The following is a 22,780-nucleotide window of genomic DNA, read 5'->3' on the forward strand; positions in this document are numbered from 1 at the left end:
GCTCAAACTTCAAAGCAAAGGGAGATATTTTCCTTTAAAGAAATTGCTTTTTAAGGACTAGCTACAACAAACGGCTGGGGACTACACGAGCTTCCTGCTGGGTTAGTGACATCACTAACCCTAAAATTGACATAAACCCCGCCCCCAGGAACGTGATTTATAGATTATCTAGCTAATCACTGACTAGAAAATAACTAACACATAAGCTACATAAATTCATCAACTAACCATTCAGAAATGTTGTCTACATGTTGTCCCTTCTTCTTGAGTCTCTCCATTCTGAATTCAGTTTGAACATAAAAGGCTAAAAGTTTTTGAAATCCCCAGTGCATGTCTGTGTGAGGTAAAAGCACACAAGCTGTTGTAGCTCCGCCCCCTGTGCTGGGAGCAGCAGCTCATTTGCATTTAAAGGAACAGACACAAAAACGGTGCGTTTTTGCTCACCCTCAAAAACGGACAACTTTAACATGCTATATAAAAATATCTGTGGTGTATTTTGATCTAAAACTTCACATACACACTCTGGGGACATCAGAGACTTATTTTACATCTTGTGAAAAGGGCATTATACCACCCCTTTAAAGTGCCATGCAAAGTGCTTCATCTCATCTAATACTATTTATCTTTAAAAATGCAATCGCTACAGGTACAAAAGTATTCCTGTATCGTTTTGTTCTCCACCTAGGGGCCACAAACCGACAACAAAAACGAAGGAGCTGGAATCCAACATGGAAACAGTCTTTAATAGGCTAATAGAGCTAGCCTTACATCGCAGCTGTGTGGATAGAGACCTGACAGGTTGAGTTGAAGCTCACATAATCTTAGCCCACTTGACAATTTGGTTGAGAATTTCTGTTTTTCAGAGACAGATTATCAAACCACGACACAGGGGAGGAGGACACGGTTGATTCAAAGAAAGCCTGATAAAAAAGGGTCATCATAGATTTATCAATGTGAAATCTGGATAGTTTTCTGAGGTAAAACAGATGCTGGTGTCGCTTTTAACATAGGCTACAGATTCACAGTTCTTCTCAAAGGTCAATTTTGACTGTCTGTCACAGACCACAGCCTGGTCTTTACTGATCTTAGTATCATAATGTGAAACATGAGTTCTAAAATCTATAATCATCCTTTGTGATGCAGAGAGGAGATCCAGTCAGATGATTAAGTCAAATTGTATTTCTTAATAGCAGACGATCAAATAATAAATGAAAAGTAAAATGAATCCACATAATCAGGATTAAAAGTTTAATAAGGAAACATAAATGAACAGTTAAAATCACTTCTAATATTTCTAAGTAAAATACTTAGAATAGTACTTAAATACTTAAAAAACACTCTGAGTATAATATTCTTGCCTAAAGGCAAGTAAGTTGTTTGAGAGAGCTCTCTTAGAAAAAGACAGGTTGCCAAAGGAACAGAGTCTCGTCCAAGTTGAGACTGGCCATTGCAGAAAATATTCTTCCTCTTATGCAGATGCTTATCAGCACAGGGCTAAGTTCCTCTTTACTATCACATTGAGCAAACACTAACGACAAAGACATATCGTTCTTTTGTGGTTTCAAACCGTGGAGGGGGGCCCTATGGAAGTAAAATAATGGCAAATGTTTTTGAAACAAAAAAGCCTGTTGAATTGCACTACTTGAAAAAAATATGCATTGCATTAACCATGCTTGCATTTTAATGCATTGCATTTTTAGGGCTTGCATTTTTATGGGCTGAAATTCAGCATGGTTGAATATTTAAACTGTGAATATTTCAAATCAAAACATTTCAAACACATTTTCATTCATATTCATCCATATTCACCTTTCATATTTCACTTCCAAAATAGTCAAACTGTTTAAAAAAAACAACCTACAATATTCAACAGGCAATTTTTGGTCCATTTTATTTCACTTTGCAAACTCGCTTCCACAAATTCAGTGGTTCAAATTCGACAGAAAATTCGACGTTGACATCCAGGAACTGCAGGAAAAGCAGTAGATTACTGAGCATACTCTTCATCAGCTGTTAGTCGACCTCACCAGCAGGGGGTGCAAGTGCGTGTTGTTGACGAAGACCAGAGCAACAGTTAGAGCAAGCCATTCATTCATAAAACTAATTTACAGCAATGTAAGTGTATTTGTGATTATTTTACTTCCATACGGGCCGGACACACATTGTCTCGTACCCACAAGGTGTCAGAAAGTTGTTAATCTTACTACAATACAGAACAACTGCACAACATGTCTCTTCTGCAAGATCTTTAGCTAAGATAACATTCGTTTATCACTTTATTCTGAGACATTAGAGCATTTGTGGTTTGTCTACTGGAAACTTATAGATGACCTCATCTAAACCGCAAATACAAAAGTTCACCCTGAGTCAATCAGCTAGATTTGAGGCATAAATATTAATAAAAGAAAAGCATTAAACATCAAATTATAATAATGGTAAACACATGATAGTAAAGAGAAGCACATCAATATGATAATAATGATTTCTTAAAATATGATGATTACACTTGATTAAATGATATTTAAGATCTAAATGATAAAACGTAAATGATAAAACATATGTAAATGATAAACATAAGTAATATAAATATATATATATATATTCTTTTCCTGCTTCATCATTTTGTTTAAGTTTTGTTTAGCTCCAAAAAAGATTTTTCTTGCAGGTGACAAAATCCTCAATGACAGGCCCATGATGGGCTAATAATAATAAAGGTTCTTCATTGACATAATTCAATAAAGAACATTTAACATCCATTGAATCTTTCCATTCCACAGATTCTTTGTAGTGAAAAATGTTTTTCAGATAATTAAAATGTTCTTCGCACGAAGAAAAAAAGAAGAAGGAACTGTTAACATTTAAAAACTGTTAACTCAAAGGTTCTTTATTGAGGAACCAAAAATGGTTGGAAAACCAATAGCTGCAAACCCCTCCCTTTTGGAACCTTTATTTTTAAGACTGTAGCCTACACCGACCTGATAATGATTTTCCTGGTAATAGTTCAGCAGTCATGTCACGTTGTGGGTTTGCAAAAGATAGCCTGCTGAAATAGTTTCCGATTCAGTTTGATTCATTAGGACAGTTCAGTCTCACGGACTGAATCGTTTGCTGCGATTTCTCACACATCGTAACGGGATATTTTATAATACAGAAAACAAAAAACAGCAATGGATGAGGTCATGTCTACCTACAGTATGAAACAATACTCGCAAATGTCTTCTATAGACGGTTTTATCAGTAGCCTATCATAAAAAAAATATCAAAATATGAATACACTTTTGGTAGCCTACTTATGATTGTTATAATTAGGATTCCATTTCAGTTGATTTCGAACCTTATTCAATCTCAGACTGGTTTATCAGTTCCTAATTCTGAACGCTTGGTGGCGCTGCGTTCTAATAAATCACTCTTATTCATGGTCTGAGCCGGTCTGAGCTGTTACAACAGCTGTTTTAGGCTACAAGGGACCATCAGAAAAATAAAAATACATTAAGACGTAAAGATTTATGGATTTTAAATTTTAAATCATAAAACAAAATTGAGAACAAAAGCAAAACTTTTTTAGTTCATATAATGTTATCCTGCCTGAATTCTCAGTAATTTGAGAGATTATTCTGAATACATTTTTCTCCTCATATGTGGTCTTTGCATGAGCTCGCTTGTTAATATTAAATGTATTTACCCCTTCACAAAATATTTAATTAATGTAGGCCTATGTGAGCAAAGCATAAAGGAAACACAATATATTAATAGGCAGAATCCATTACATAATTAGTTATGTTATATGTAAATGATTTTTGGGGGGTCATGCTTTGGTTATTTGGTTAAGCAATTTGTTCTAAGATTTTATAAAATTACTAAATCAAAACTACACTTCCCATGAACATGTGCGGCACTTTACGGCAGCGCTGACGTCACACGGCGTTACATGTGGATAAGCGATCTGTAGCTTAACGTTTGAATTTCGTAAATTGTGTCGGTTTGCTGTAACGTTAGTCAGTTAACTCTGCATTAAAAAAAGAGATTCTCGAAGCTAAGCGTCCACATTTCATTTATATGGAACGACACAAGCCCGCAATTATTTAGAAGAACAGCTACAGCCATCTGAACTTGCTAGCCTGATCGCTACTTTAGCAAAGGAAACGAAAGTAAGTTGGTCATAATATTTCTCACGTGTCACTCTGAATAATGATGCTGTTTTCGATAACATATAAACACATATGTGACAACTTGCCACAAGCTGTCATTTATGAAAATCATCCTTGATCTGAGGACACTGCCAAATATGATAGTTAATTAGTTTTAGTTTGGAAAATGGTTGTTTATTCTACCTTATGTGGATATGGGGATCTTTGAAACCACCGTCATTATGGACGTTTTTGAAACCAACGTCACTGATACAATAAATGCACTTTTGCAGTTGGGAATTATATACTTTTGTGGGGAATTTTTGTGAGATGTTTTTTTTTTTTTTCAAAACAAACTACATATACTCTTGAACCACAATACATTATTACTTGCATAACTGATATACAGTCATTCATTCTGCCTTTTGTCCTTTGTGAAGGCTAAATGTCATGGAGAACTACAGAAAAGCACGCACAATTGACCAGCCCTGCCCGTGTCCGTTCCCCGACCTGCCCAGCAACACTCCCGAAGTTCGAGTGAAGGATGGCAGCAAAGTCCGCAACCTGATGAGGTTTGCTTTAAGCCGTATGGAGGAGAAAGCCCCTTCAAAAGATCAACCAGACACCTGTGAAGGCTCAGAGGTGAGCGTTGGGTCGGGGGAGAATCTATGCCGCCAAATCGTGTTCACAGGTGTGGGTCAGAGCGTGGCTAAAGCCATCACGTGCGTGGAGATCATGAAACGCCGTGTTCGCTGCCTACACCAGCATACCAAGCTGGCCTACCGCACGGTTCAGGAGGTCTGGGAGCCCCTGGAGCCTGAGGCCGGGTTGGACAGTCTCACAGTCAGCAGAAATGTACCTAGTGTATGGGTTCTGCTCTCCAGAGACCCACTTGATAGTAACCAGCCGGGTTACCAAGCGCCAGGTTCTTTTGATGCCTTTTGGGCTCAGGCTCTCAAAGAGGAAGCGGCAACCCCAAGACATGAACAGAAAAGGAAGAGGGGAGGAACGGGGGCTGGAAGGGCAGAAGGGGCGGGCAGAGGAAAGGGTCCGCGCAAGCACTCGGGCCGACCTGGTGGATCACGTAAACCTCTAGGTCATGCTGGGGGTGGGCAGGAATGAATGAGTTTTGCAGCTCCCTGCCACAGCCGTAGCTTGGTTTATGCTGACAGACACATTTTGATGAAGAATATTCAGTGCCGTATGTCATAAGCAGATTCTTGAGGATGTCTGTCATAAAATAGATGTTCAGTCCCTGAACATTTAACCCAAATTAAAAACTGTCATTATTTATTCACCCTTATGCCATTACATTTTTTTTTGTGGAGCGCAAAAGGAGAATTTTTGAAGGGTTTTCATGCCCGTACAACATTATTCAATCATGGTCACGTTTGTCAATCTCCATAAAGCACCATAGAAGTGGTTCATATGACTTGTGCGCTCTTATCCCAGTCTTCTTAAAGCCATGCATGTTTTCAATTAATTGTGACTTTAATTTGAATCCCTTCTGCACATAAAGGATTCAGAAGACTTGGAATATAACACACGCGTTTGAATTAAAGAATGGGCCAGTTTTATAATGAATTTTGGAGCTTCTGAGGTTTAAGGGTGTGTAAATAATGACAAATGTTTTCTTTTTTTTCTTTTTTTTGGTTAATTCTCCTTTAAATACATTAGACAGAAAGGCCTAAAACTAAATTTCCAGATTGATCTATTGTGCCAGAGACTAGAATGAGGTATTCTCCTTTTTTTATACATCAGCATGTTTTTTTGTTTTTTTTGTTAGAATCTCTTATTGCAAAAACAATTATTTTTTAGGTTTCTTTAGAGATGATTGTGTTGGCTGTTTTTTCAGCATATATGGTATAAATTGTTTAAAAAATTGTGTTAGAAATGTCCGAATTGGCGATCATATATGTTTAAATGGGGAAATGTTTTTGTTATTTATTTTTTTAGAGGAAGTGTTAGGTTGCTGCTTCAGGAAGCAGTTCAAACCATACTGAAGTAAACAAACACAATTCATTTGATCTTTGTAATATATTATTGCAGATTTGATTAACAGATGAAGTACCAGGAAAAGTTTTCATATCAGAAGAATTAAAATAGCCTATGTCATCATTTGCCACTAACATATCAATTATTTTATGCAAAGGAAAGGAAATTGTGTATTTTGAATACCAAATATATCTGCAGAAAATACACAAATTTGGGCTTAAAGGGCTCTGACCAAACGCCAGTGTTTTTTTAATGTCACAGCTCAGAAAGACTAAAGGCATCTAGATGTTGTATTGGGAGTTGTTTTTTAATATATATTGTAAAGTTCAAATGGAAAACATGTTATTGGATCAGATTTGGCCATATCAGCCCAACTTCAGACAAAACTCTAAATGAATTTCATAATGTTTTCCCAGCAGCAGACTGTTTGTTGGGGTAAATTATAAAGAAAGTGAACACTTAAGAGATATAATGAATTTAATGTTATGTATTCTTTAGGAAATTTCTATTTTGTGAAATTCAGAAAAGAGAAGTTCAAACAGTAGAATTGAAAGTTGTGATGTGTTGATACAAACAATGGTCAGTTCTGTGGCAGATAAAAATGTAACATGGAAAATATACTGTTTTGAAACAGAATTATTTTGAGTGAATAAAGTGTGCATTCTTATGAAGATGTTGGTGAATTTCTACATTTGTTATTTGAAACTTGTTGATTTTAAGACTCAAATCTTTCCAGCATCTTATGCAAAACCACATGGGGAGAGGAGAGAACGATTTTTGAATGTCAAATGTTCTTTTACTGAAAGAACAGAGAATGCACGGATCATTCTGTTCAAATAGAGGAAGAGAGCGCTGGTCAAAATATAAGGTAGGATATTTTTTTTCATTACATTTGAGTCAATAAAAATGCTTTCAAAAGTGGTCTAGCACTATAACAATATGTAGACTACTATTTTTCTTCAGAAGGGAATCTAATTAAAGGCAATGCAGAATAATTGGATGTCGTCATTATAAACAGTTGTTAATTCTATAGAAATACCAACAATTTAAGCACATGACAAATCAGTTTATTTTGATGAATAAAAAGCTTTAACACAGCCTCCTAGATATTTAAAATATAGATTATACAAAACCTTTATTTAATATGTGACTACTCAATCTGAAGCTGCTCAACACATTTGCTGAAGAGTAAATATTAATGTTGTTTAATAGTAACCATCAGGATTATGTTTCATATATTCTTCTTGATAGCTATAAAATGTCTATTTGTCTGTTTATTAATTTGAATTTTCTTGCTTGTTCAGTGTAATAATTTCACTGCCACCTGAAAACATGTAATGACAGTCCTAGATATGCATGTATGTATGTGTGTATATATAATGAATACTTTTATGGTGCAATAAATTGCCCAAAAGTGACAGTAAAAATACTTATAAAGTAACAAAATATTTCTATTTCAAATAAATGCTACTCTCTTGAACTTTCGTCAGAAATTCCTGAAATAATGTCACTTTCCACACACAAAAAAAATTTAGCAGCACAAATTGTTTCAGAAATGGTTATAATAAGAAATGTTTCTTGAGCACCAAATCATTTTAGAAGGATTACTGAAGAATTATGTGACACTGAAGACTGCTGAAAATTGCCATCACAAGAATCAATTATATATATAAAAAAAAAAAAAGAATAATACAAAATATATATTTTAAATTGTAATAATATCTAACAATATAACATTTTAACTGCATTTTTACCAAACCCAAACGTTAAAAAAATTGCAAATGAGAGACAAAATATATTGAAAGCAGGTATTTTACATAGTAGTCTTGTTTCAGCACTAGTAACTGTAACAAGAGCCTCCTCAGTGGAAAAATATTATCGTCTTTTTGAGTGCACGTGAATTTTGTACAGTGAAAACACTGGATCAACTGAGTGTTTTTAACAAATCTACTAAATAATTAGTCATTTACTCTTTCTTTTTTTGGCAGCTCAGCACACAGCAGTGGCTTACCATCTGAAAGCAACTTCACGAGTCACTCAACGAGGAGCTGCACAGAAGACACAGTCATGTTGACTGTTCTGTTGACCATTTTAATGTTTAGTCAAGGTAAGTTACTATTTAATGGGATTACTAGGGATGCACTAATACCATAAGATAACTCCAGAAGATAATGTTTTTTTTAATCAGATTGTCCTACCCTTGAAATCGCTGTTATATATTACAATTGGCAGTCTTTCTTTTTGTTCTTGTTTTAAAAAAAAAAACACTCAAATCTTTGATATTTTCAAAGTAGTCCAATTTTGTCGAATCAAGTCATCATTTCAGAGACATGATGATGATATTGATACCAAGTACAAGTATTTACTTACCCTCCTCCATTATCAACAGAGTAATATTGGTGCATCAGTAGTTATTACCATCGGCTGAAAATAAATTGAATTAAATAGCAAAACAAACTGTGATTGATGATTATTGGACTGTTGAACTTTCACAGGGCTTTCAATGGACAGTCGTGGGACTAGTTTCATCACTGCATTCCCTGAGAATATTGCTTTTTATTATAAAAAGACCATTAACCTACTGAAAATCACCACCCTCCACCCAAACACTACGGTCAATGTCATCTATATGGCCAACGACACCGTCAACACCACTGCATGCATCAGAAATGGGAGCATTCTGACAGTGAATTTGACAAAGAATGTTGAAGAATACAAGTTTGTTTCTTCCAATAAGTCTTTTCGAATCACCAGTGATAAAAACATCACAGTTCTTTCTGTGAGTGGATGGCAGGGGAGATTCCAGTCTCATGTTGTCCAGCCTGAACAACATCTCGGAACAGTATATCAGGTCCCCGCTCTGAATTACACCAAGATAGTTGCGTCCTTGAACCTTTCAGTGATATCGGCGGTCAGATTTCTCCCTTTTAGGCTGATGATTATCAATGCAGTAGACAGAAACAACAGTGTCACCATCGATCAGGTAGACGAAAGAGGTCAGAGCCAGGCAGGTAGAATAACACTCGGTCCTTACGAGCTTTTCCAGATTGAGATTAATGGGACAGAGAGAGAAATAAATGCAACGGACAAAGTGGCCGTGCTCCTGACCCATCCGTGTTTTGACAGAATAAACTGCTCATGCAACATGGTGTTGAACCAGCTCAAACCCCCAGTGTTTGACAGGAGTCCAGCCACATTCCTCGTGCCCTCTATCTTCAGTGCCAAACAGCTACTTGTGACAACAAATCAATCCTGCAAAGTCTGTCAGGGTCTTAGTGATTGTATTTTGGTGCAAAATTCTACAGACATCTTGCCGTTATTCAGGAATTTTATAAACATGTCTTTTATTTCTACCGCTGTGCATGTTTCCCTCCGATTAATCAGTCCTGGACTCATTCTAGACCTCATTCCGACAAGCAAGTTCTCTGGCTGCTATCTGTTAGGTTTTAATTCTTCAAGCAGTGGGGCTTTGGTGATCTCTAATACATCCAGCACTAAAGGTGTGCGAATAAATGATCAGCCTTTGCCTTCAAACTTCAACTGGAGTGTTATAAATGGCACAGAGTACTCTTGGGCTCTGGTGGAGGCACAAAAGATAGGCACTATCTGGCATCCTACCTCAAAGATTGGTGTATATATGATAGAACGCTTGGAGACCAACAGTATCTATGGGAGCCCAGCAATGGCTATAAATAAGGACCCAGGTAAGTCTGTGTTTAAAGAATTGTGATGTTCAACCATAACTATATTCTACACACATTTACTAAGACTGTCATTTTGAATTTTTATATATAAAAAATATGATTATTTTATATAGATGTACTGTATACATGTTTTTAAAAGTATAATCATGATGCAATTAAATGGCTGAACAATATGCAATTGTGTAAATCTATATATACACGCAGTGTTCAATCAAATAAATATAAATTTAACATATAAATGTCACCTAGGGACACGCACACACACACACACATACATACTGTACATACTGAAATGTTCATGCTACTGTGACCTTTTAGTCAGGTTAATCGGTTAGCAGCATGCTATGCTAATTGGTTAGCACTTTGAAAACGGTTCAATACCAACTGACGCCAAATATTTGTTTGTGTGTGTTTAGATAGTAATGGTTGTCTGGTGACTCCGGAGATGTTTGTACTTGGTGAAAATAAAATGAGCTGGTTCATGTCCCGTAACTACTGCTTGGAAAACGCTGATCAGTTTGCCAGGATCGTCGCTCAGAACACAGTGAATGTGATGGCTTTGAACATGACACTCCAAGAACCCACGGAGGGCTGGATCAGTCTGCGGCGCAACTTGCTCACAACAGAGTGGTACTGGAAAAACGAGGACAATTTCACATCCACTGTGAACTTCACTTACTGGCAGAGAGGACAACCTGAAAAACCTGAGAAAGGCTTGTGTGCCTCAGTTTCCCTGGACCCCAGGAATGAATTCAAGTGGAAGAGCGCACGCTGCTGTTCTAAAAAGAAACCTGTTTGCTATAGAACCACAAAATATCTCACTTACAGTGATACTGTAATACTGTAAACAACTTATGTCTCAATTACAATACTTATGTAAACTTCAAATATATTTTTGGCTTGCATGACGGTATGCTTATGGTTCAGTAGAGAAAATAGTATCATTTTCATGCTCAACATTAATCTGTCTAGACTAGATAATTATACCCCTGTATTACACTAGACTTAGTAGGCCTATATGTTATTTGGTGGGCAATGACATTATATCATTAGAGATACTGTTAACTTTTTTTTTTTTAGGCTAAATATGACTATTATTGGCCTATTATATGTTAGTGTTCAAGTTGAGATGCATTTTGAGGTGTATTCAGGTTAAGCTTTAAAACAGTGAAATTAATTAAAGAATGTTAATAGAACTAAATGTGTCCTTAGACTTTTTGTGGAGTTCTGTAGAGCCTTTTTTAAATACAAAATAGTGTCATGGGCTTTATTTGATATTCATTTTTAAGTCATTCAATTTACATTCTTTAAAGTTATAAAATAATAGCCTATTGTAACAGTCAAGTAATTCTTACAATATCTTTTTTTTTTTTTTCTTTCCAAACCCTCTAAGGACGTGTCATATATACCATTTTACAGGATTCAATTAATTTTTGATGGATAAAATAAAGTCCCAGTCTGTTGGCTTTATTTGATTTGTGAGGAAAAAAAACACTGAATTGTGATGATGAATGCCGTTTAATGTTGACTTGAAAGTGTCGAGAAGACAGAAATATATTTTTTTAATCTATTGGTACAGCATATCTCAGTTTAAGACAAAAAATAATGTAAAATTCCCTATATTTTCCAAACTCAGTTTAATTTTCAAAATGTTTATTTGACACTTATTTAACAGATAATTGCATTAATGAAGTTTGTGGATTTGATCAGTTAGTATTCTATAAGTCACTAGATTAGATTATCCAGACAGGTCAGACAAAGACGGAAGTCAGAGTCATATGGCTCACCTCAAAACAGGAAGTTTTATTTTAAGACCGTGTATTTTTAAAACACATGGAACAAGAAACAACTTTGAAGACCAGAGTGTTTTCATTATTTGAGCATGACATTTGTGTCTTTTCATTGGTCCACACTGCTGCTGAACCTCCTCTTGATCACCCAAGCTCCCACACCCAGAGCCAATAGCAGCTTGGTCCCCAACGCCAGAGCAAGAAGCAACACAAGGAGAGAGAAGGAGCTCTTTGCGGTTGACCTCTCTGGGCTGGGGGGCAAAACAAAGAGAGTGGCTTGATCCTTCCCCAAAGAGTTTGAAGCCACACAGATGTACTGTCCTCCAGGTTTGATGTCCAGTAGTTGGCTTGATGTGCGGTATTGCCCGGTAGCCTCCTGAGAAAGCGAGAATGAAGTATCTCCCTCTAGAACACCATCTGGTGCGATCCACTGAACATCTGGAAGAGGGGAACCCTGAACGTGACACACGGCTTTGAAGCCAGATGTTTCACTCCCCTCAGCTGACAAACTCAGGATTCGTGGTGCAGCTGGTAATGATATAAACAAAGCCTGTCAGAATTTAAGATTTTACTCCCTTTTAATGCATGAGGTGGAATTTGGATTGAATTGGCCAAACTGAATTGGAATTTGACAGGACATTGAATTTACTGAATTGCTGCAGGAATTCAAGCAAGTATTTTTGCACTTCTGGATTCATCGTCCTGAAGTCAATAGATTTTTTTTTAATCGAATTTTGGTTAAATGCCTGAAATAAGGTCTGTGGTTAATACAAGCTCAAAATATTTTTACATTTTATGCTACAACATGAAATACATGCGTCATACCCTACTCGAGAACTTTTAAGCTTTTATCCCTAGTTTCACAGACAAGGCTTAAGCCTCCCAGACTATAATGCATGTTTGAGCTGTTTTAACTGAAAGCAGCTTGCACTGACATATCTTAAAAATATGTCAGTGCCATTGTTTTGTCTCAAGATGCACACCACCAGTAATGTTTTTTTTCTAGGGCACGTTTATAAAAGCTACTGAAAAATCCTAATTGAACTAAGGCCTAATTCTGGCTTAGTCTAAGCCCTGTCTGTGAAACAAGGCCTATGTGTCTTGAAAAAGGCAGTCGCTAAAATAGCCAACAGAGGTTTTCTGGGATATTAAATGTCATCATGTCAAACAGGTTAACTTTATCTATTCACTAGTCTGCTTTTACAGCCTTGTTGTGTCTTGCAAACTATTCTAACTCAAACTTTCCATCATGTATATTTTAAATGAAGATTGAAAGAGTTTTCGAAAGCTTGGTGGTGGTGACGTTGAAGGTCATGTTGTAGTTTCTTTATAGTCTAAATGTAGCTTCTTTTTCTTCATTTAGGCTTCAAAATTTGTGTTAGTTTGATTATCTTGATAAAACTTATAAAAGTCATAAACTGGTGTAGGCCACTGAACTTATGTTCCACAATAATCCAAAAGCCAAAGGAAATATTCCAAATGGGGTTTTGTTGAGGGAACCGGGGTGAAACTAACTTCTGGGTTGGTTTACAAAAATACGCCATTACTGTTGCGCTCTAATAAGAGAAATTCAACAGGCATTAGGAGAAACGATGTGCTCATTGGTTCATAAATTCCAAGTCCATTCTTATTGGTCTTGGAACAACCAATCAATTTGGCGTTAGAGTTCATACCAACATATTCAGGTTTTTTATTTATTTATTTTATTTACATTTCTCTTTTAAGGGATAGCTATTGATTAGGACAGAAATGTTGATTCAGGAAGCAAAATTCTGGTCAACGTAAATATACAATATTACAATATATTTCCTTTCCCATTTCAAAGCATGTCAAGACAAGTCAAATGTTGTTTTTCTTACCTTCCACTCGTAGACGGGTTCCCAGCGTGTTTTCAAAGCTTATATGAGGGTGCCCCGGTAACTCTACACGGCAGTAGTAGCGGTCACTATCCTTCAAGGTCACGCTGTTGATCCTGAGTGAGATGTCATGGTTTCGGTGGTTGCCCTCCAGACGGTAGCGCTGGTCCTGGTTGGTCTTGGACTGGCACTGCTGGCTGTTGTTCAGGCTCGTGCAGCGGAACAGAACTGTGGCAGCCCGTCCGTGGCCCAGGGTCCACACCACATGCATGGAGGAGGGATGGGTGTGGTGCGGGTGGGTGAAAGAGCAGGGCAGCACTATCGGGTACCCCTCGGTCGCCCGCACCTCAGCTGGTGCTTTCATCAACCAGCCGTCATCGTCTTTGGCTATAGCTGGAGAAAGATGTTTATAAAGCTTGAGAAGTTCAAAGCAAAATAATTCTAATAAGTAATTCTATTCTAATTTTGTTTTGAATAGTCTCACCTGCACTATGAAGGACCACCAGCAGACCGAGAGTTTTACTGAACCGTTGCATGTCCATTGCAGACATTTATGATTCATTATGAAAAAGAAAAAATCTACTTGCAACATGTTCCTAGTTCTGACTCACCATCACACATTACTGACTTCATGACATTAATAAACATAATCATTTCTTTCTTTTCATCTATCTATCTATCTATCTATCTATCTATCTATCTATCTATCTATCTATCTATCTATCTATCTATCTATCTATCTATCTATCTATCTATCTATCTATCTATCTATCTCTCTCTCTCTCTCTCTCTCTAAAGGATGATGCTATTATAAACAGCAGCAGGGCCTTTCAGAAAAAAATACCTGCACATACCAGTTCACTTAAAAAGTTATTTGGGAAACGTAAGCAGACAGTTCCTTGTTTTAGTCAATACTTACCATCAAGTTTAGTCAGCATGCCTTCATTTTTAAAGTGTCTCTCTGTGAGATCCAAGAATGTTCTCTCTAAAGAAGCGAGATTTTGTGTTTGGTTTCCTTTTTTTTATTTGTAGTCTCAAAGGTATTTTTTGTTTATGTCTTTATATATTATGTCTTCTGGTCTAGCAGTCTTATCTTTTAAGATTTATAGTGTAAGAAATAATTAAAATTGAAACAATTAATATAAACTGGATACAACAGATTTATATTTTCTCAAGAATCTGAAGTTATTATATTATATATTATTATATTATATGTTCTGTTCTCATATTATATTATTATATTATATGTTCTGTTCTCATCCGCAGGCTTAACATGTTCACCATGGACCGTGTCAGTACAGCCTAAGGTCAACGGCTCTTTGGGGGAGAATGTGATTCTCCCCTGCGTCTTCACACATCCAAACCAAAACAATTACCAAGGCATCATTCGTGTCATATGGATGAAGGGCAGAGAGCACATCTTTAACTGCAATCTTCACAACAAGACAAATAGCCAAGACAACAATAACTGCACTGTTCTAAGTTCATCAGAGAAGCTCTCGCTTAACGGTAACCCCAAGAAAGGAGACATTTCCTTGCGTATCAGTAATTTAAAGTTTACCGATGCTACAAGGTACTGCTGTAGGGTGGAGCTGGATTATAATAAATGTTCATCGACAGACACAGAGCTTAATGTCAATGGTGAGTGTTACACATTTGTATGATCACACAAATATACAGTGGTATATAATATACAATATATCTAAGTATTCGGACACTTAAGTCACACTTTTCTCAGTACTTTCACTTCTCACCGGTGTAGTTCATTATATTAAAAATAAACATGTTCCACAAAGTTTGACAACCACTGTATTGATTTTAAACAATGGTAACACTTTATTTTAAAGTGATGTAGTTACATAAGTTAACAGTAAATTGCAGTAAATTATACATAATTACAAGGAACTTAACTTAAACCAAACCGTAACCCTAACCGTAACTCAGTACTTATTTGTGTAATTAAGTTTGTTTTGTTTCAAAATACAATACATACACAAACATATAATGTTTATATTATTATTGGGACCACTAAATGTACACATTACATTACTGATATATTTTTTGATGGTCAACTGTAGCTCCAGCACAAATCCTCAGCCTGTCCCTGGATTTAGATGCCAAAGCTCACTGTGTGATACTGAAATGCGTTGCTCAAGGGAATCCGTTTCCAGAAGTGAAATGGACCTCCTCATCTGGACTGGTGGAAAATGGTCCAATTAAAACAGACCTCAGCAACTACATAGTCAACAGCTCAGTTCCATTCTCTGACCAGGACGTGTACACCTGCCAAGCTGTGAACTCACTGGGCCGAGATCAGAGAACATTTACACCAGATCATTTACATCCTCAACCAAACTGTTTTGGTCTTTTGGTAGCGACTTGTTTTCTGGGATGTTTGCTGTTGCTTGGACTTGTGGCGTTCGTTATAGATGTGATAAAAAGAAGTAAGTATGACCTTTTTCTAAGTTTTGTTTGTGCATTTTTGTTTTTATTTTAAAATAGGTTGTGCAAATTCTAATGTGCCGTGTCTGTTATTATTTCCAAAAAAAGGACGAAGTGTGCAGGGAGTCATGCAACAGTAAGAATTAATGTTATTCAATTAAACTGGCCGCTGAAATAAGGAATCTTTAATGTGCCATAATAATTGTTTCATTTTCAGGCATATAGATGTACAAAGGGTTGAAACCTCTATATATAAAGCTAATGAGACAGTATATGCCAATGTCAGCACTGATCCAGTTGGTGAGTATGAAACCATTAATAAAACCAATTTAATTGTTCATTATAGTGTCACATATTAACATGTGATACACTACTATAATGGACAATTAAATATGTTTAATTTTATTGAATTTTTGGGGGGGTGACCTAACCCTTTAATAAAGGTTATGTGTACATATATTTGGGTTAGATCACCCAAAAACGAAAATTCAGTCATTAATGACTCACCCTCATGTAAGACTTTCATTCATCTTTGAAACATAAATGATCTTTTTGATGAAATCTGAGAGATTTCTGTCCCTCCATTGACGCAAATACCACTTTGACGCTTCAAAAAGTTAATAAAGAAATCGTAAAATATATACCAATAAATTGAGCAGTTTAGTCCACATTTTCTGAAGAGACATGATCGATTTACATGATGAACAGATTTAATTTAGGATTTTATTCACATCTCTCAGACTTCATTAAAAAAAATCTTAATTCGTGTTTACAAGATGAACAAAAGTCTTACAAATTTGGAATGACATAAGGGTGAGTAAGTGATGACAGAATTTTAATTTTTGGGTGGACTAATCCTTTAATCTTTTTAGGTTGTGAAACTAGACAAGAGGACATGTACTCAAAAGGGGTGTCACTAGAGGGAGGAAAGGTGGATCTGATTCCTGGGCCCCAGAATCACAAAAAACCAAACCTAGTCCGCCCCCGAGGACCCCCTCCAACCCCACACCCCAAGTCCTCCCTCACCCCCGGAAGGCACCAGTGAAAAGTGAAAGGTAAGGACTATTTATGTGTAATATCATAAAAGCATTGTCTCAGTCAAGGGTCAGTTAAATTGACCTTTATGAAGGCTCCATATATATTTTCATCGATTTTACCAACTTCTTGTCAACAGACCTCAAAGAGAAATGAAACCGATGTTGAAAGAAGATATCAAGATATAAACACAGCAACAAACAACAAAAAAATCTGGCCTTTAAATATTTTATGTGAATAAAGTTGCAGTTTAAAATTAGACATTTGTATTGTTTTCCTTTTTTATTTGTGTGATGCAGCAGTTCAATATAACTAGGTTTTATTGCAGCATGTGAGCTATCTGAAACCTTACAAAAATTGAACAGAGAAACTACCAAATAACCACAGTTTGAAGGGAAAATCCCCATAAGAATGTAGTCTATATACATATCCACCCGTGAGTTTGTGTGTTCAGTGATTTGTGAAGGGGGTGGGTGACATAACTAGACTCATTTTGACACCCCCTTTGCTTGTGGTGGAAAATTCTCATATATTCAGGAGAAAACTAAACACTAAACATGGCCACACATTCAACACTAGATAGTATAATACTGTTGCTGATTTTGGTCCCTCCTCTTATGCTGTTATAGCCATAGAAATAGAGAAGGTGGGTAGAAATGTCAATCCCTTTACAGTAAGTGATTAAAACGGGCGTGGCTTAGTGATCCAGAAGTTGTCTTTTATTCAGGCACGAAAGTGAGTAATATTTTTTATTTGAACTCTATACGTGTATATTCAATTCACTCACTATTATACTTTAATGTGTAAATTATTATCCAGAGATCGCTGCTGAAGCTGCACGTTAACGGTGTTATCACGTGGTTTCTGTTACTTTTCAAGGTGCTGATCAAGCTGTACCAATCACAGTCGTTTTTGATTACACTATGAGAATAAAAAAAAAATGACTTTATAAATATTTGTATGGTGTGTTTTGCTTCGTAGGTCAGATATAAGTTATTATAGTTCATATATTTTAAAAATGTGTGTTTTTGAGTATAATTGTTTACAAGAAGACGAAAAGTTTTGAATGCAGTTTAGTGGAAGCTTCAGCTTTTGGGCCTTCACGCGCCCCCTCATGGACGAAGGTAGTTTTGTATACCATGGGAAACCGCTAGGAGCAATGACTCCGAGTTTTACCAACGTCTATGGTGGTCACACCCTGTTAAAGTTTACACACTTCTCCTGTCTCGACCTTTGGTCCCATGTGAGCAGCTTTAAATAAAAATAATCTTGTTTTATTTGTAAAGTTCCTCATAAATTAGATACCAGAATGTCTCACACTGTCATTACTACAACCTCCACAACAACGTCCACCGTGGATGGAGGATTTTGCAACATTGGTTATGCTCGCTCATTTCAAGGATTACTGAAAATCGGCCAAGTGGTAAGATAAAGTTATACTTACATCACATTTATTTTATGCAGTAAACGTAGACATAGAATCCTAAATTTAAGGAAGATAGTTGGTTAAAGAGACGGTAACTGAAACTGTTTTACACCGCCACTGTGCTTCATTGACCGATTAACGGAACTTCCTAGTTTCCATGAATAAGTTACTTTTGCTTATGTACGAACCATTCAAGATACAGTAGCCTAATTAGTGGATTTATTTACAGTAGCTAATTTATTTAAATATCTCTGCAAAGTATACCAGAAGTTAAATCTAAACCTGATTTTCACTAACAAACGTGCTAAAACGTAACTACCGTGGTATTACCATGTTTTTGTTTTGTTACATGTATCATGTTATTATAATGTATTTTTATGGACAGAACCGTGTTATTTTTCATATATATAAAAAAAAAAATCCAAAATGTACCATGGACTTAAACACCATGGTATTAGGAATAGGAAAATCATTCAAAACTATTATGTAAATCGAAGTACCATGGCAAATTGCCATGTGACACTATTACTATTATAGTACTGCAACACGTGAAAAGAGAGGGCCCACAACAAAACCCACCAAAACCAAAGATTTTATATTTATCATGCTTTTTAAAGGAATTTGAGAAATGATGTTACAACTATTCACACGTACAGGAAAAATCCCAAAAGTTATCTAAATTAAATAATGTCTTTATTAACCTGGCTACTTAACCAGCTGTTGTGTTTTGTGGTCAGAGTTTTAGTGTTGCATGAGGAAGAGAGAGAGTGTAGTAAGTGATGACAGGCAGTGATAATTTGTAGAGACTCACACACCCCGGATGCTCAGGAACAGCCAGCTCCTAAAATGGTTGCGGTGGTGAGAGAGATTTAGAGAGATTAGCACTGCAATCTGAAACCACAAAAAAAAAAAAAATTGCAACCTCAAAACCGAGAAATCGGTTCAACAGGACACAAGTGTTTACAGGAAAATATACTCTTTTAATGTTTGCATAAATTATTCAACTTTCTATTCAAGAGCAGTTCGTACTGAAGTGGAAATACATCATATTTTGAGTTTAAACTGTAATATAGCCCAAATCAAATATGATTGCAAAACCTGTGTTGGGTGTAATGCATTGTAATTACTGTAATTTAATTACTTTTACTCTTAATTTTCTGTAGTTACATGTTCTGTATTAAATACTGCATGGATATTATAAAACAATAGTGGATTAAACATCAAAATGTAACATCTAATGTGTGTTTATAATATAACCTTGTCTGTTTAAATTCTTTGGCCAGTTCAAGAATAATTTATGCAAATTTAAATTATTTCATTTGAAAGAATTAAAAGAGCAGTTTCAAGTCTATCCTTGTATTGTTAGTAATTAGTAATAAGTAATGCCTTTAGAGAGAGTAAATAGTACAGTCATCTAATTACACTGTTGAAGATGTAATTAATAGCTAGTAATTAGTTACTTTTTTTTTTAGAGTGACTTACCCAACACTGTGCATAACTAATACCTAGTAATAATGTTGTTTCTTTTTTTGTTTTTTCAAATATTATGCATATATTTTTATTGTTCTAATTGGTAAGGTATTTATTATTGTGTTACAATGCAGAAATAGGACAATAATTCATAAAAAAAATATATATATTTTTTAACATTTAACAAATATAAAATTAAAAATGTAATACAAATCAGACAGTTAAACTTAAAATATCAGACACTTAAATATAAAAAGAATTTGCTGATAAAGAAAATAACAGAAACTTCATTATTCCTTTTGGTCCAAGGACTTGTTTTATTTACTGAGTTATATTATCTTGTTGAAATCTTGTTATTTAAGTTTATCCCAGGTGTTACTGCGCAAAAGCATTGCTTCCTCATTCTGTGGTTTCTGTCTAAGTAATTATATTAGTGTTTGTCTGTGAAAGACAAGGGGTGTTTAAATGAAATTGTCTACATCTGATTTGGTTTTGATCAGGTGATCCTCCTGATTGCTTTCCTTTGTGTGCACTGTGAGCGGGTCTATGCATCCTCTGCCTTACGCTACTTTGAGGTGGTCACTGCATGGTTTCTCGTCGTCTTCTTCTTCTTCTTCCTCATGTATTTGTTTCGACTTCAAAGCAAAATCACATGCATCAACTGGACATTGACGGCAAGTCGGCACAGTTCACATTTCACTTACGTATCTGCAAACTGAAGATCATGGCATTAGGTGTTGTTTATATGCTACTCTAATGAACTCTTAATTGCTTTCACAGGAGTTTTTACATTATGCTGTAGGAGGAATCCTGGTCTTTATCGCCTCTATAGTTGTAGCTGTGAATAATTATGGGAACTCATCTTTAATCGCTGGATCTGTGAGTGCTTGCAGTATTTACAGTACATGCAGCTGATTGGCCAAGGAAATGCACAAAGACTTCTTGTGTAGGAAGAGGAAGCAGGAAATACGTATCTGCAATGTTGCATCATGTCCTGTTACCACCTGGGCAGTGCATGTGCAATTCTCATAAAGCTCTTTTAAGCATCAAAAATTACTTTTTATGTTTGGTAATTCATAATTGTAAAATATTGTTAAAGTGCCTCAATTATGTTCTTTTTATATTACATTTTGGCCCTGTTTACACCTGGTATTAAGATCGTTTTTGGTCGATCAGATCACAAGTGGACGACGCTATTATTTATATGGAGAGGATTTGAGTATGTAGATACTCAGTAGATCTCTGTAGATCTCAGCACTTGACACATCTGACTGGCAATTGCTTTCAAGAAATCATCAGACATGCTTGTGATTGGCTACATTGCTCAACACTGCAAAAATACGTTGTAAATAGAAAAAAATATTTATATTACGCTCCCAAGAGCAAATTCACCAAATCTGCTTGTGTTTATCGGTTTATGATGAGAGTATTCGTGAGAGTGTCTGTTTTTTGCACTGAACAAAACTCCGGTGTTTCAGCGATGACTAATCTTAATGCCTCTGATTGGCCATTGCATTCATAAGTTCAACAGAGTCATGTGTGATTGGTTATAGTGTGCAACGCTGTAAAAACGTGTAAAAAGTATGACGCAACACGAGCAGATCTAAATTTAATGCCGCAATTGACACTTTATTATATTTTCATTTTATTACTAGATTTAGTTTAACTGGGCGATTGCACCAATCACAGCAGACTGGGCCATCTGACCAATCAGAGCAGAGTAGGCTTTACAGAAAGGAGAGTAGGAGAGCTTCAAAACAAAACTAGGAACCTTTAAAATATCATAATAAGTGCATTTTAATATGTTACTAATCCCTGTTTTTACATAAACACAGGTGTTTGGCTTTATGGCTACTTTTCTTATTGCAATCAGCATATGGACTTCTTATAAGGTCACATGTGGCTCTCAACCAACTGGTGAGTCCGACACTGTTTTAATAATGTAATTTGTGAAATATGAAATCTGTGAACACAGTTTAACAGAACGGACCTGTTGAATTTAATTGCATAATCTGCTGCTAATACTCTCTTGAAGGTGCCGCAGTGTAACCAGAAGGAAGAAACTGTCCAATCAGCTGGAAGTAGCTGGAAAAATTCTCAATTTGTTCTAGATGGATGATGAGTGCTTTGACAACCTGGAAGGGACATTTTTAAATGTTTTGGAAGATGCGTGCTTCAAGAGTAGATTTCTTCATCAAAATTTCAGTGCCTCAATGAACTTAACTGTCTCTTTTATCTCGGCATGCGCAGCAGCCGGGATCAAATTTTCACCAGTAGTAATGGATTATTTTAAGAGTGGAGTTTTATATTCATCGGCGATGTCTGAAACTAAAAGGGGCCATTTCTGCACAAGAATGTTTACATTATTTATTTGACAGTATTTCATGTGATGCAGATTTGATTCAGTGGCTGCAATCAAAGAATATTTAGGTTGAAGTGAGGTCATGAAGGATTGATGCTGTATTATTATTATTATTATCACAAGAGTTAAAGTGTATTTTTACTTTTCACAGTATCTCTATATATGACATTATTATATGCAACACAACTGTAAAGTTTGAAGAATGTATTTCTGGCTTTCTAAATGCGAGTCCCTTTGTTTTGTTCACTGTGTGATAAAAGGTTAAAAGTCTTCTAGTGTTGTGTATGTTGCGTGTTGCTTCTGATTCAAAACCAGAATTTGGGACTCAAAACAGGTGGTAATACAAGATAGTATAGAATTTGCATTTGTTGCATGGTAATAAGACTCACGAAAAGCCAGGAACGTGTCACATTTGAATTCAAAATAAAATAAAATAAAATTAATGTATTTAAAAATGTTTTTTTTGCATTGTGACATTTTTATAACAAGCAAATCTCCCCAATTCTCATAAACATGAGTTAAAAAAGTAAATTGAATTGAAATGTTTATACTTGATTATACATCATAATATTT

The 22,780-nt window shown here is 35.8% G+C and overlaps 4 protein-coding genes across 7 annotated transcripts; 3 read left to right on the forward strand and 1 right to left on the reverse strand.

Annotated features, from left to right (window-relative positions):
- The first annotated feature begins 3,899 nt into the window (after positions 1 to 3,899).
- On the forward strand, positions 3,900 to 11,020 carry LOC311067185 (ribonuclease P protein subunit p25-like protein). Of its 3 annotated transcripts, XM_084088859.1 has the most exons (5): positions 3,900 to 4,148; positions 4,568 to 6,990; positions 8,111 to 8,229; positions 8,618 to 9,826; positions 10,243 to 11,020. In XM_084088859.1, exons 3-5 carry the CDS (start codon positions 8,190 to 8,192, stop codon positions 10,671 to 10,673), a joined length of 1,680 nt encoding a protein of 559 aa, XP_083944985.1. In that variant the 5' UTR covers positions 3,900 to 4,148; positions 4,568 to 6,990; positions 8,111 to 8,189; the 3' UTR covers positions 10,674 to 11,020. The 3 variants fall into 3 exon arrangements, with proteins under 3 accessions (XP_083944985.1, XP_083944987.1, XP_083944986.1); XM_084088860.1 differs by lacking the exon at positions 3,900 to 4,148 and having other exon boundaries at positions 6,884 to 6,990; positions 8,116 to 8,229; XM_084088861.1 differs by lacking the exons at positions 8,111 to 8,229; positions 8,618 to 9,826; positions 10,243 to 11,020 and having other exon boundaries at positions 3,905 to 4,148; positions 4,568 to 6,793.
- A 583-nt stretch (positions 11,021 to 11,603) lies between these two features.
- Positions 11,604 to 18,520, reverse strand: LOC311067449 (sialic acid-binding Ig-like lectin 15). Of its 2 annotated transcripts, none has more exons than XM_084089322.1 (3): positions 18,394 to 18,520; positions 13,476 to 13,865; positions 11,604 to 12,144 (listed from the first exon to the last, which is right to left on the reverse strand). In XM_084089322.1, exons 2-3 carry the CDS (start codon positions 13,834 to 13,836, stop codon positions 11,726 to 11,728), a joined length of 780 nt encoding a protein of 259 aa, XP_083945448.1. In that variant the 5' UTR covers positions 13,837 to 13,865; positions 18,394 to 18,520; the 3' UTR covers positions 11,604 to 11,725. The 2 variants fall into 2 exon arrangements, with proteins under 2 accessions (XP_083945448.1, XP_083945447.1); XM_084089321.1 differs by lacking the exon at positions 18,394 to 18,520 and adding an exon at positions 13,957 to 14,113.
- On the forward strand, positions 14,357 to 17,208 carry siglec15l (sialic acid binding Ig-like lectin 15, like). The gene is made up of 7 exons (XM_084089320.1): positions 14,357 to 14,512; positions 14,739 to 15,113; positions 15,551 to 15,916; positions 16,023 to 16,050; positions 16,132 to 16,214; positions 16,787 to 16,969; positions 17,089 to 17,208. Exons 1-6 carry the CDS (start codon positions 14,449 to 14,451, stop codon positions 16,957 to 16,959), a joined length of 1,089 nt encoding a protein of 362 aa, XP_083945446.1. The 5' UTR covers positions 14,357 to 14,448; the 3' UTR covers positions 16,960 to 16,969; positions 17,089 to 17,208.
- cmtm7 (CKLF-like MARVEL transmembrane domain containing 7) lies at positions 18,109 to 22,477 on the forward strand. The gene is made up of 5 exons (XM_084089323.1): positions 18,109 to 18,372; positions 20,346 to 20,519; positions 20,626 to 20,724; positions 21,681 to 21,762; positions 21,881 to 22,477. The coding sequence occupies exons 1-5, from the start codon at positions 18,259 to 18,261 to the stop codon at positions 21,892 to 21,894; spliced, it is 483 nt and encodes a 160-aa protein (XP_083945449.1). The 5' UTR covers positions 18,109 to 18,258; the 3' UTR covers positions 21,895 to 22,477.
- The last annotated feature ends 303 nt before the right edge of the window (positions 22,478 to 22,780 follow it).

Source organism: Abramis brama (assembly GCF_963993115.1).
Source record: "Abramis brama genome assembly, chromosome: 17".
Lineage (NCBI taxonomy): Eukaryota > Metazoa > Chordata > Actinopteri > Cypriniformes > Leuciscidae > Abramis > Abramis brama.

What these genes read in the sequence shown, in the direction of transcription:
- LOC311067185 (XM_084088859.1), top strand. Translation starts at nt 8,190, where the DNA reads ATGTTGACTGTTCTGTTGACCATTTTAATGTTTAGTCAAG. An exon ending in CATTTTAATGTTTAGTCAAG is followed by an intron (nt 8,230 to 8,617) that starts GTAAGTTACTAT and finishes GAACTTTCACAG; the next exon opens with GGCTTTCAATGGACAGTCGT. An exon ending in GGCTATAAATAAGGACCCAG is followed by an intron (nt 9,827 to 10,242) that starts GTAAGTCTGTGT and finishes GTGTGTGTTTAG; the next exon opens with ATAGTAATGGTTGTCTGGTG.
- LOC311067449 (XM_084089321.1), bottom strand. Translation starts at nt 14,023, where the DNA reads ATGTCTGCAATGGACATGCAACGGTTCAGTAAAACTCTCGGTCTGCTG. An exon ending in GGTGGTCCTTCATAGTGCAG is followed by an intron (nt 13,866 to 13,956) that starts GTGAGACTATTC and finishes ATCTTTCTCCAG; the next exon opens with CTATAGCCAAAGACGATGAC. An exon ending in AACCCGTCTACGAGTGGAAG is followed by an intron (nt 12,145 to 13,475) that starts GTAAGAAAAACA and finishes TATCATTACCAG; the next exon opens with CTGCACCACGAATCCTGAGT.
- siglec15l (XM_084089320.1), top strand. Translation starts at nt 14,449, where the DNA reads ATGTTCTCTCTAAAGAAGCGAGATTTTGTGTTTGGTTTCCTTTTTTTT. An exon ending in GTGCAGGGAGTCATGCAACA is followed by an intron (nt 16,051 to 16,131) that starts GTAAGAATTAAT and finishes TTTCATTTTCAG; the next exon opens with GCATATAGATGTACAAAGGG. An exon ending in TGTCAGCACTGATCCAGTTG is followed by an intron (nt 16,215 to 16,786) that starts GTGAGTATGAAA and finishes TAATCTTTTTAG; the next exon opens with GTTGTGAAACTAGACAAGAG.
- cmtm7 (XM_084089323.1), top strand. Translation starts at nt 18,259, where the DNA reads ATGTCTCACACTGTCATTACTACAACCTCCACAACAACGTCCACCGTG. An exon ending in TACTGAAAATCGGCCAAGTG is followed by an intron (nt 18,373 to 20,345) that starts GTAAGATAAAGT and finishes GGTTTTGATCAG; the next exon opens with GTGATCCTCCTGATTGCTTT. An exon ending in GCATCAACTGGACATTGACG is followed by an intron (nt 20,520 to 20,625) that starts GCAAGTCGGCAC and finishes TTGCTTTCACAG; the next exon opens with GAGTTTTTACATTATGCTGT.